Source organism: Etheostoma spectabile, chromosome 5 (genome assembly GCF_008692095.1).
Source record: "Etheostoma spectabile isolate EspeVRDwgs_2016 chromosome 5, UIUC_Espe_1.0, whole genome shotgun sequence".
NCBI classification, from domain to species: domain Eukaryota; kingdom Metazoa; phylum Chordata; class Actinopteri; order Perciformes; family Percidae; genus Etheostoma; species Etheostoma spectabile.
The window spans coordinates 21,145,270-21,157,796 of NC_045737.1; the positions used below are offsets into that span (position 1 = coordinate 21,145,270).

General features: G+C 40.9%; 2 protein-coding genes and 1 long non-coding RNA gene across 4 annotated transcripts in view; 2 read left to right on the forward strand and 1 right to left on the reverse strand.

The window, feature by feature from the left end:
* The window catches only part of zgc:152830 (putative aminopeptidase W07G4.4), a 6,464-nt gene extending 2,456 nt beyond the window's left edge, over window positions 1-4,008 (reverse strand). The window contains exons 1-10 of the mRNA XM_032515976.1: window positions 3,744-4,008; window positions 2,839-2,880; window positions 2,628-2,718; window positions 1,777-1,925; window positions 1,564-1,672; window positions 1,142-1,269; window positions 948-1,047; window positions 725-800; window positions 534-619; window positions 78-182 (exon numbers count right to left, since the gene is read on the reverse strand). Of these exons, the coding sequence (XP_032371867.1) occupies window positions 78-182; window positions 534-619; window positions 725-800; window positions 948-1,047; window positions 1,142-1,269; window positions 1,564-1,672; window positions 1,777-1,925; window positions 2,628-2,718; window positions 2,839-2,880; window positions 3,744-3,754 (897 nt within the window). The 5' untranslated portion in view covers window positions 3,755-4,008. The remainder of the gene's footprint in view (window positions 1-77; window positions 183-533; window positions 620-724; window positions 801-947; window positions 1,048-1,141; window positions 1,270-1,563; window positions 1,673-1,776; window positions 1,926-2,627; window positions 2,719-2,838; window positions 2,881-3,743) is intronic.
* LOC116689457 (uncharacterized) overlaps window positions 2,867-12,527 on the forward strand; it is an 11,144-nt gene continuing 1,483 nt past the window's right edge. The window contains exons 1-2 of the long non-coding RNA XR_004331993.1: window positions 2,867-3,072; window positions 4,226-4,230. This is a non-coding gene — a long non-coding RNA (uncharacterized LOC116689457). The remainder of the gene's footprint in view (window positions 3,073-4,225; window positions 4,231-12,527) is intronic.
* fahd2a (fumarylacetoacetate hydrolase domain containing 2A) lies at window positions 4,208-10,363 on the forward strand. 2 transcript variants are annotated; one of them, XM_032515983.1, is made up of 8 exons: window positions 4,208-4,353; window positions 5,326-5,597; window positions 6,381-6,597; window positions 7,931-7,990; window positions 8,089-8,251; window positions 9,231-9,339; window positions 9,870-9,957; window positions 10,222-10,363. In XM_032515983.1, the coding sequence occupies exons 2-8, from the start codon at window positions 5,326-5,328 to the stop codon at window positions 10,282-10,284; spliced, it is 972 nt and encodes a 323-aa protein (XP_032371874.1). In that variant the 5' UTR covers window positions 4,208-4,353; the 3' UTR covers window positions 10,285-10,363. The 2 variants fall into 2 exon arrangements, with proteins under 2 accessions (XP_032371874.1, XP_032371873.1); XM_032515982.1 differs by having other exon boundaries at window positions 4,257-4,502.

Below are 12,527 nucleotides of genomic sequence, written 5' to 3' on the forward strand. Positions count from 1 at the left end.
ATCTATCTATCTATCTATCTATCTATCTCTTTTTAAGTGTATGTATATTTAGGAATGGGGGGGGGTGGGTCATTTACCAGGAAGAAGCCAGCCACAGCAGCAGCTCCACACTTGTCCCTGTGCATCCCGGCCATGTAACCCCCAGCCTTGATGTCGGCTCCGCCAGTGTCGTAGGTGATGCCCTGGAAACGCCACATAACAACCAACCGCTATTTATTAGGTAGTCAATAACATGGACATACGTCATGTACGGACACAATGCATGCTCATTTTTTACTATTACCACACCAGACAGACCATCCTTCCACAAACTTCTCCCGGTTTAGCTTGAAACAAGGGCTGCAACTAACAATTATTTTTATTTTTGAATTATTGGCTGACTAATTATTTAGGTCTATAGAATGTCAGAAAATAGTGAGCCGTTAGATTGCGGGTTTGACCTTTATGTTTTAAGGGACATTTCGGTGAGTATATGACTTCATGTGTTGACCCTTTAATGTTTTAGTGGTTCAATGACAGATGACTCGTCTTACCTTGCCCACCAACATGAGCGTCTTTTGGACAGGTCCCTCTCCGCAGTACTGCAGCTTGATAACTCTGCCCTGGTGACGAGGTACACCTGTACGAGGAGCAAACTATGTATAAGTATGCAAAAAAAGATATATATTTAGAAAAGGTCTTGGGCAATGTTAATAACTGATAAAAACAAAATATGTTCTCCTACTGTCAGCGCAGCGGTTGACTGCAGCAAGACAGGGATACTCTTTTTCCAGAACCTTCACGTCGCTCACCACTTCAACCTGGAGGTTAATAAAGAGACACATTTGTATGTTTTTTTGTGCCATAGAAGAACCAAACATCCGCTCAATTGACCTGGGCTGTGACTGAAATTGACTGTTGGCTTTCCCCTAACAATAACAAAATAATGGGATTGTGTTTCTTGCTACCTGTACAGGGGTGTCTTTGAAGAGTTCCTGGACGTACTCAGCCACACGAGGAGCAGCCATACGTTCTGGGTCTGAGCCACCAATGTCACGACATGCCAGTCTAAGGAGGAGAAACAGGACAGCTGGTGGTGAATGAGTGAACCCCACAACATGAGAAATATTAGCAGGGAATGAGGTGAAGTGGTTTAACCAACCTCCCACTCTCCAGAGCTTCAGTTATCTCCACCAGTCTCTGTCCCTGAGCCTTCTCTGCTGCCCACAGACCCAGAACACACACCTTGTAGTCGGTGGGTTTTACATTCCCCTCTCGAACTTCAAGGGGCTTTTGAGAAAAAAAGATTAGAACAAGCGAGTGTATTTTTGCCAGACATGCACTTTGTTTTTAATGTTCTGAGATGGTATTTAATATCTAGATACATGCAGATACAACTGAGACCTTCAAAATCCATGCTAAAACATATTATAAAACCATTTTATGTATTATACAGAATTAGCAAAGTAGTACTTCACATGACTACTTTTCCTCTTTCAGTTGAATCATTCAAGACTCATTAAAAGGTATATTGTGAACAGAGCCTTTGTGTAGGCCCTGGATGAGAAGGAGTTCTTATCTCACCATGTAGAGAGCATGAAGGGCCCCGAGTGCAGCCACCATAGTGCTGTTCTTATAGTCCTGGTGTGGAGGGCAGACCAGCAGGGGGCGCTGCATGCCTGCTTTCAAAGCCCTGAAAGGACACACAGGGGAGTGAGACAGAAAACGAAACCTGGAGTTAAACCAGCAAGATGAGACACTGGAGGGGGAAAAAAAACTTCTATCATATCAACTGACCTTTTGATGCCGTTGACCGCTGCATCATTGAACCGCCTGACGTCATCATAGTCGCGGTTTACCGGGCCAGTGGAGGCAAACACCAGGCGGTTACCAGGGAGACCAGGGACCTTCAGGACCACCACTTCCTCCCCCAGACTGCTGTCCACCTGAGGGAAAGCAGATGAGGAAAGTAACACCACACAGGAAAACAGTGCCACTGTAGGACATGGCGGCACGGCTGCCACCTCACAGCAAGTAGGCTCTGCTGGGTACTGGGTTAGAGCCCCGGTCTGGGCCTTTCTGTGTGAAGTTTGCATGTTCTCCCCATGTTTGCTTGGGTTTTCCTCCCACCATAAAGATTTTTTATTTTTTTGTATTATTTATTTTTCCATGCATGCTAGGCAACTCCTGCCATTGCCCTTCTAAAATTTGGGTCCCTTCTAAAATTTAGAAGCAAAATAATGGAAAAAAAAAATAGTACAAGTTGACCCTTTAAAATGAACAGTGTCTATTTGTGATCTACAGTCACTGATTATACAGTGTATGACCAACACAGGCCTGAAGAGGTGAACTTATCCAGTAATTCACAAGAAAGCAGCATAAATGTTTTTATTTCTCCAGTTTCCTATCCTGTAGTTTCCTCATTGCCAGACCCATCTCCATAGTGCTGTGTCAGCACTGGACTATGGTCTGGCTACACAGCCTATCTATTCTGGCATAGGGAGAAAACCCCCGTAAGAATGTATTGTCATGTGACATGTCAGTTCGGTCTGGGTATGATAGAGACAAAGGATGATCAGTGAGAAAATACATACTTTTTTTTTATAGTAAGTGATTTTGATTGGCTGCAGGTGGTAGAAGAGACTTACAGAGCTGTAGTCCTGCAGCGGGGCTTTCAGACACTCAAGCTCGGGGGGCAGCGTGTCATGGCTCTGGGTCACCAACACGATTCCATCAAAACTTTAAAAAAAAGACAACAGTCATCTAACAAATCTGTCCATTTTAAGAAGCACCAAATAACTTTCCAGCACCCTGGCAGCTAAAGAAGAGGTGCTTTTTTATTTTACTTAAAATACTCACTTCTTGTTTTTGATGTCGGTGGACCATTCAACAGGCTGAACGCTGCACAGAGAAGCACACAAAGAAAAATGATTTCCTCTTGTATAAGCAATGTCAGCATTAGTTAGGATCAGGGGTGTCAGACTTAGGGGGCCGAGTACACAGAAATATGCTAGGATGAGTAGCTGTGGATGTGGGGAGGGGCCCATAGAGAATTCCTTTGTACAGGACCCAGAATGTTGTGTTAAGCCCCTGGTTAGGATATCTCAAACAAAGTGATCCAATTAGACTATCAGTTTGTATAATCCAGGTTAATGATACCAGAGAGGGTCAAAGTGTGGAAACCTGTATGACCTTTGAGATCTGCTTCAGTTTCAGCTGTTGAAAAGAGTGACGGGTTCCACTCTCAACAACATCAACTCTTTGCACCCAGTGTTCACTTTCATAAGGAGCACTCACCAGAGTTTGCATGATAATAATATAATATGTATGTATATATCTTGACTAGTCTGGTTTCTCAGACACTCGTCAGACATTTCTGGTATCATATGAAACTTGCAAACACACAAGGGAAGTATAGTAAGACAGAAAGTGAAATCTCAGCTAAAAAAAGCCTGTGTAAGCCCTTTTAGAGGAAACTAAATCCCAAAACGACCAAACCTTTTTTTGCAACATGAGAGGATCAGATTTCCTACTTTGAGTTGTTAATAAGTCAACAAATGAAGCTCAAATTACTGAATTCAATTCAAATGTCTCAATTAAACCAGTTGAAGAACTGAATTACTCAGCAGATGTGACAGGGAATATAAACAAAAGCTCTTTGAGTCTCCTGCACAAAGCGCACGCGGCGGAAAGCTGCACGTTAGAAACCCGTTGAATACAGACGACACTCAGACGGGTAAAATAAAGGCAGCCGTAAATCTCACCTGGTGCACATGTTGGTCCTCTTGCTCCGGTGTCTTAAGGGTGAAAGAGCCGCTTGCAACGGCTTCTTCCTACAGTCCTCTCCGGTTGATCACATGATCCGTTAACATGCACTCGTGCTGCCTTAGCGTGATTTTCGTAGCTCGTAATTACGAAATCTAAGTCATACAATGCTAATTGTATCTGATTTAAAAGCTTTGGGTGTTATAGAAATATCAAGAAACTTTGGTACCACTTGAAGTACATAGTGTGTACTCGGAATCTGGTGAACTTGTTAAATATATCGTTGTTTACGGTGGCCAGTTAGTTATTGCAAGTGCGCAAAAGTGGCAAAATTCCCACTGCTCATGAAAGGCCGTTTAAGGACACGGTAGGGAATTGTAGTTTCTAGAGCTAATTCAACAACCGCGATAAGCAGCGTTAAGATAATCACATGACCAACATAGCACTTTTATTTCTTGACATGATATAGCAATATGGCTAGCTTCCGTTGGGCACTGTATCCATAGACAGTTAAAGAAAGACGTTACCTCGCTTCCGACAGGACCGACTGAACTACAAACACTAACCGGAAGTAGTTAAATGTAGGCTAGTGTTTTCAGAAAGGAAGAGGTGAGTAGCCTAACTAGTGACAGACAGTACAAAGGGCAAAGCGGAAATATTCAGTAGCAGTTTAAAGTGTCACACTCTTCTTGAAACGTCATTTAATCTCAGATAAAAGTCATAGGTTAGCTACTGCAAAGCTTCAGTTCGAGCTGCAGGTAGGCAGGTCATGCTTTTTATTGTCGTGGTTATAATTTACAGTTTTATTATCAAGTGATAGCAGACACGGATAAGTGTAGCTACATTGTTGCAGATATGCTGACATGATTTGAACCCATTTTCAGTCAGTTTGGTCTGAAATGGGCTGGGGACAGAGACGCATTGGGAAGTGCATTTTCAGAAGTGCTCGATACAATGACGCATTCATATTTTTCTTCTTTTTTGCGCAGGTCATGTTTTGAAAGACGCTGTCCTGTAGTATTTTAGTAATGTAAATTAATACAAATGTATGCAACAATGTGATGATGTCCAACACGTTTTATGAAGAAGAAAAGAAAAAGATGTAGGCTATATAAAAGCGTGGAGAAATTTCATAAAGTTTTGTTTTTGTAAAGTGTTTTTTTGTTATAGGAACATGTCAGAATTGTGTTTCCCACAATTCGCCAGCTGCCTCTGTCCGAAGAAAGCCCAATGTGGTTCATAGACATGGAAAGGTTATGTAATGTTAGAGCAGGACCAGTGCTGAGATGATAAATCAAGAAATCAATTAGTTGACGTTTTTGGAGTAGGCTATAATTGATTACTAATTTATCAAGGAAAAATGCCAAACTTCATATTTTTTTACTGCATCTTCAATGTAAGGATTTGCTGCTTTCTCTTCTGTTCAGTGAGGAACAGAAGAGATTGGAGAGCTTCTTGGAACTAGTATGGTGATCAAAAGACGGTGCTCTTTAGGATAGGGCATGAACAAATCCGATCACCAAGGAAGAACTTCTCTTCCTCTTCTCCTCACGTCACTCTCACTTCTTGTGTCCCCAACAGATGAGACTTCCTCTTCGCTGCTTTAGCATCTTCAGGAGTTTATTCGCTCAAAGACAACGAGGGACAGACCCACAAAGGCGAGGCTTGAGTGGTGCAGCGATGCGTCTGGTGCAGTTTCATCGTCATGGTGATGGAGGAGGCATCAAAGTGGGAGTGGAGCAAGGTGACGCAGGGCTTGGTGTGGTTGACCTGAAGGCGTTTGACCCGTCCATGCCCTCGACCATGAGAGAGCTGCTGGAGCTGGGAGACAAGGGTCTGGAGTGTGCCCAGAGGTACTGTATATCTAACACGTTCAGTCTTACTATTACTAAATACCTTTGTCCTAATTGGTCCTCGGTCATCATCATCTTCCTTAATTATGCTTTTCTTCTTACCAAATCATCATCTTCCTACACATCCTCAACATCGCCTTCATAAATCATCTTCACATTTACTGTAATCTACTTAAATCAGCATTTTTTTTGAATAAATGTCCTCACCAAAAATTGAATCAACAACCTTTATGCTTAATCATTTTCATCCTTCATCCTAATCTTCTCTTCTTCTTAAATCCTCACGATGTTTCTAAATCAGCAGCCTCTTCTTGTTTAATAGTCTTCATAAATCCCGCTCATCGTATAAAACACAGATGGTAAATCACCATCTTCTTCAACCAAGTAAATTGGCAACTGTTAAATCATCATCTTGTTCCTACATCAACATCTTTCCCTGAATTAACATCTTCCTCCTCTTCCTATATCATTAAAACCGTCGTTGTAGGGAAATTGTTAAAATAGCATCTTCCTCCTACATCCTCCACGTTCCTAAAACTTTATCTGCGTCTTCCTCTTCAATCAACTGTTACGGTTTCCTAGGTGCCGATTTTACCAATCAAGGAATTTTCAGGGAGACCGGGATGGTGCATAAGATCTTTCTTCAAGCAAAAGACCTGAGTTAGACCGCAGAGCAACTGAAGGCCCTTTCAGCATTCTGAGAGCGTTGACCGCGTCAAATCTTACCCGTCACAGTGCTCCATTCACCTACCAAATCATCATCTTCCTCCTCCTCCTCCTCAGAGCCTTGTCGTCTGGTCAGTGTGTGGTGGAGCGATCGGACATCCAGCTGCTGTCTCCTGTGTTGGCCCCAGAGAAGGTGGTGTGTGTGGGTATGAACTACCGGGACCACTGCCTGGAACAGAACGCCCCGATCCCCAAAGAACCAATCATCTTCAGCAAATTCCCGAGCGCCATCACAGGGCCGTATGACGACATCATACTGCCCTCAGAGAGCCTGGTGAGAAACTATATCTATATGTCCCTTTTTCAAAAAAAGTGGTGCCAAAGTGTTAAACAAGAATAAAAAAGGTGAAGGGGGAGATAAAAGAGACAGAAAAGACAATTGTCCAAAAGTGTTTTACCCCCCAAAAAGTCAAGCAAATGCCTTTTAACAAGACTTTTTAAAGATGTACATTCATTTGGTTTGTGGGAGGATGTTTTCAGCCTTCAGTGTTGAGGCTCCTTCCAGTCAAAGGGCTCAACAACTCCGTTAGGTCTAATGTAGTGCCTTCTATGTCGAGACGTTTAAAATCAGTCCTATAAACAACAGGAACTAATGAAGAGAAGATAAACCAGGTGTAATGTATGATCTACGTTGCTGCAACATTTTGGACCAGTTGCAAATCTTTATGTCCAAGTTGGTGTCTAAATTTGCAAAGTTCCTTTCAGCAGAGATTTTACACTGAGCTGAATATTTCGGTTAGGATTCTTACCGATATATTTAGTGTTGGTGTCTTTTTGTGTTTTGTTAAAGAGACAAAATCCTGCCCTGTCTCCCAAGTCCTTCCTATATTTGAAGTATTCTAGAGCCCGACCGATAAAGGATTTTTAAGGCCGATACAATACAAATATTCTGCGCATGGCTGCAAGATTTTGAGAGTTTTCGTGGATCCTAAAGTCCTCAAAACAGGTTTTTGTAAAATGAGAAATTTTGCACGAAAATTGCCATATTGTAAATTTTAAAATTCAGATTTTTTTTCCTAAAAATAGCTTTTTAGAGTTCCAGGATATACGCATGCTCCCTCGGAAGTTAGTATGATTATTTAATACTTTTTTTTGAATTCAGGGTGCACATTAGGGGGCGCTATGGAGCCCCCTGGCAACGCCCAAGACCAATCGCCACAGAACTTTGTGATTTTCTAAAGGTCGGACATGTGCATGTTTTTGTGAGTTTTCCTGCATGTTAAGACCCTCAGAAATGAGAGAGACTGTCTGGAATAATAATAATCCTTATAAAAAGCCCCATTGGTGCCCTTGCACTTCAGTGCTCGGGCCCTAATAACTAAAACAGTGTTGCCAACAGGGACATTGTAGAGTGTCCTCTGGTGGACAAACTATGCAACACCAACAGTAATAACATGGTTGACTGTCCGTTTTTATGTTATTTTTTAAATATTCATTTGTCATTTAAATGATTCTGATACATTTTTTTTATTATCGGCCATTATAAATGCCGTTTGGAAAATGCCTAATATCAATATATCAGTCGGGCTCTAAAGTATTCTTTACTTTGTCATTTTGGAATTCATCTGTAATTTTTGGGACGCTGTTGTATTTGCTTCTGACTGAAGGAGGTGGACTGGGAAGTGGAGCTGGCCTTTGTGATTGGACGAAGAGGAAAACACATCAAGGTGAGTGTTGCATCACCGCCTCTGATGGCCATGACAGTTTGCCGCTGTGGGGAAGAAGCATCCGTTGTGACTCCATTTCCTCTCCCCTTGTTGTTCAGGAGGAAGACGCTCTTTCCTACGTGGCCGGGTTCACTGTGGCCAACGACGTCAGTGCACGCGACTGGCAGATGAAGCGCAACGGAAAGCAGTGGCTGCTGGGAAAAACGTTTGACAGCTTCTGTCCACTGGGCCCTGCTTTAGTGACAGCTGACGCTGTGAAAGGTGAGAGGGAACATGACATCATCAGAGAGAGAATCAAAGACAAACCGGTGAATCCCATGATTATGATAATGATAAATAAGTCTAAATGGATTTCCGCGGTTGAAAACATTCCAGATGAATGTGTGTTATATGTCACAGTCGTGGCGATATCAATCTAGAATTCATAAAAAATTCAGATTAATCTGAGTCAAGGATATGAATCTTCACCCTGTGTCATAGCTACAAAATGACAACAAACTCATGTTTTTATCAGATTTTGGTTTTGAATAATCTTTTTACTGAGCACTGTGTACAGAACAGTCTAAATTTAGGTGTGGTTGTCACAATTTGACACTTTCAAAGATAATTAAGTAACTTTGTGTTCTTTATTTTTGACAAGAAACAAGTAATGTTATCACATATTTGTCCTACGTAGTAAATAGATACTTAGGATGAATCCTTTCCCCGGTCTATTTGAAAGATTATTCAACACTAATCACGCCAAGTTTGTTAAAATAATAATGGCTGATCTATTTTAAAGAATACTATTTAACACCATGTCACAGTCAAATGACAGAAACCCAGTAGGGAATAGAAGTGTAATATTTATTAAGCACGAGAATGACATTTCTGTCACATATTGGTCGGTACTTCCCAGCTGTACATAACAATCATTTTTAATATTAATGAATTAATGTGGCTTGGATCAAGATATGAGGCAGGAACCAACTAACTAATGAAAAAAATAATTAATGTAGGTTTTTGCCTATTATGAAAAGAGCTTCCCATCTTCCGCAGTGGTTACAGTGTTTGCTGTGCAACACCTCAACAAAACAATCCACTGCTGCGTCCGTCCCACTTTTAGCTTGTAGATGATTAACGTCTGCCAGCCCGCAAACACTTACGTATGGCAGGCAAGAAAAACTACTCAGGAGCTTTGTAAGTTAAAGCCTTTTGATGCCTTCTAAGGGCTTTTTGTTTTAATCATCCCCCCCTCTAGATCCTCACAACCTGGGCGTCCGCTGCCTGGTTAATGGAGACACAGTCCAGAGCAGCAACACTGATCAGATGATCTTCAAGACGGAGGCGCTGGTCGCCTGGGTCTCAAAGTAAGTCCACTCTGTGCACTATTACTGCTCATGATGGTGGTCTTTTTGCGTGATCCAACTTCACACAGATTTATGGAATATATTCAGAACTCTTACATTTATATGCTTTTGTAACTTGAGCTGAGAGTTTCCATTTTAGAAATTATGCAAATCAAATCATGTCAGAAATTAAACAAAAAAAGGAGCACTGTGCGAGCACAAAGACAAAAATGATATGCTTCAACTAAGACCCCTCCACCACGACTCGTACCCTTTACCCTGAAGCACCCTGACCAACCGGAGCGTTCTGATAGGAGATTCTTACTGGTGACGATGCCTTTGTTCTGTAAAAATGGCAGTCCATGGCATCTTTCACAGGATATGATTATACACAAGGACACTCAGGGCAAGTCAATGTTTTGCATTCATTTAAATTTGTTGACCAACTCTACTGTACAAGGCACACTTCCCACAGTCAATATCAAGTCATGCTCTTTGCTGCTCACGAGTCTCATCCTCCAAGGTGTGCCTCATTTTCTCCGGTTTTTCAGGTTTGTGACATTGACACCAGGAGACGTTTTCCTGACAGGCACTCCTCCAGGCGTGGGTGTGTTCAGAAAGCCACCCGTCTTTCTCAAGGTGATTTAATGTGGGAAACAAAAAAACAAAAAACAAGAAAGACGACATGTAGTATGCGTAGTATGCACAAGTTCCCGTGTCTGTAGCAGCACATCAACTCTAGTTTTACTTTCATTTTCTCCAAAACAACTTGATGGCTGCATTTGAAGTACTTATTCTATGATGCAGAGTTAAAGGGACTCTCTATAGTCCATAACAAAGTGTTTTTTAATACATAGTGAGATTCAAAAGGTGTATTATAACTGTGTTTGTTTCTCCTTTCAGAAAGGAGATGTGGTGGAGTGCCAGATAGACCAATTAGGATCCATTATCAACAAAGTGGTCTAAACCCCGAGACAATCTGCTGTTAAATAAACTGCACTACTGATCGGCTGCTTCACACAATAAATTACTATTTTGTAAAGAGTTTCAATGATTTTTGTTTCTTGTAATAGAATGTGAAAATCTGCTGTTTCCTGATGTTTTAGTAATGATACTACAGTGATTGTGAGGGAGGATAACATGGTATATTTACTACATGAAACCATATCATTACATGACTCAACGTGCTATTTGACCTCAGTTATCGAGTCATCACACAAAGTGAAAATACTCTATTAGCAGCCACCCACTCATGCTATAGAGCAGAAACTGAACCTCATGACTTTTTTTTTAATGTATTAAAAAAAGAAATAGTTTATAAAACATTTCGACTAACTCAGAGGATTTAAACAGCCACTTTTTCAGAAAAAGTGAGCAGATTTATCAAATGGAAAAAAATATGCTGTCATCAAAATGTGCCCATTACAATGCCTGGGAGGAAACTCTGTTTTCACTGACAGAAACCGCTTTGGAGACCCAGTTTGCATTTGTCAGTAATGTGATTACATTACATGTCATTTAGCTGACGCTTTATTCCAAAGCGACTTACAATTGCTACATGTGTCAGAGGCCGCACGCCTTTGGAGCAACTAGTGGTTAAGTGTGCTCAGGGACACATTGGTTGATATATTGCAGTGGGAATCAAACCCAACAGACTATAGCGGACCGACTGAATGTGTAAGGATGTAAAAATATCTACTAGTCACTTCACAGTTTTTACAAAATGCTTTAAATATGCTAGTTTCATCTTTCTATTTTTAAGTGATAAATGTGCTGTTTTTCTATAATGTAAAGTTTCTTTGAGTAGCCTACCATGTAAAGCACAATATAAATAAAATGTACTATTTTGTCTTAAAAGTGAGCAGAGGAAATTAATGTTCCTCTGAAAATGTACCCTAAAGACTATAGGCTTAATTTCAAACCCTTATTCACAACGCATGAACATGTTTTACAACCATATGCACAAATCTCTAAAAGCTATGTCTAATTCTAAAGATATTTGTACAATTAATGTTCATACAGAACAATCAGAAAGGGACATAAACTAGAAAAAGTAGTAAGTGACTTCAATACACACTGTGAGCATATGTAAAACAATATTCATGTTTTTTTATTCTTCTGACAAGTGACAGCACCAAAATAAAAAGATTAAGAAGCATCGTGGTGTTCCCGGTGTGATGAATGTAAACTACACTACATACGTATATAGGCTCAGTTATTGGTCCAGTGATGTGAGACTTACTGAGAAGGTTATGAAACCAATGTAAGTTATAATAAAAAACATAAGGCCTACATATTAAAGTGTAACACAAACTGTCCTTTATTAGAGAAGGACAAGCAACAAGAAAATGAAATCATGAATGTATTGGTCTCTGACCAATTATCTGCCATTATCATCATATCTGGGAATATCGCTGCATTGTCCCATTTAATCTCCGGAGCGTCCTGTATAAACCTGAAGCTGCTAGACCACGGCCAACGCCGTGCTGCTCATTTCTATTCATACAGAGAGAGTGATGCGATGCACAGGTCTGCCGGCAGGCAGCAGCCGCACACCAGGCAGCCTCGAAACACTACCGGCCCACCGGGAAATGTCCCAACTTTCCTGATTGCCACTCTGCATCTGGGTGCCAGTGCAACCATTTCTAACCATCTAACAACTGCTATAGTACGGGTTTAAAGCGAACTCATGACAACAATAGTGACAAATAATGCATGTCAATAAAAATAAAGCAGAACACATGCAGAAGACAACGGAATAACTTAAACACATTTATTTCGGATCAAAACGGCAGCTGATATTCCAGGATTAATCTTAGCCTGGCTGTTAGCCTGCTCTGAACCAGGCTAGCCGCAAAGAATAAATCTCCATGGTTACTTGGCTAGGTTTAATTCAACCTGGTTTCGTGTAACCAAGTCAAAGATAAATTCATCCAGGATAACATATATAAGTATATCATATATATACGGTATATATATATATATATATATATATATATATATATATATATATATATATATATATAAAAGAACATCCCGGTTTGATCCCTTATCCTGGTTTCGTGCAACAGGCCCCAGATCTCCCACACCAAAGGGATGTGTCACATTCACTGCACCATCACCACGTTTTTAAAGATTATTTTTTGGGCCTTTTTAGGCCTGTATTTGACAGGACAGCTGAAGAAATGAAAGGGGAGAGAGAGGGTGAA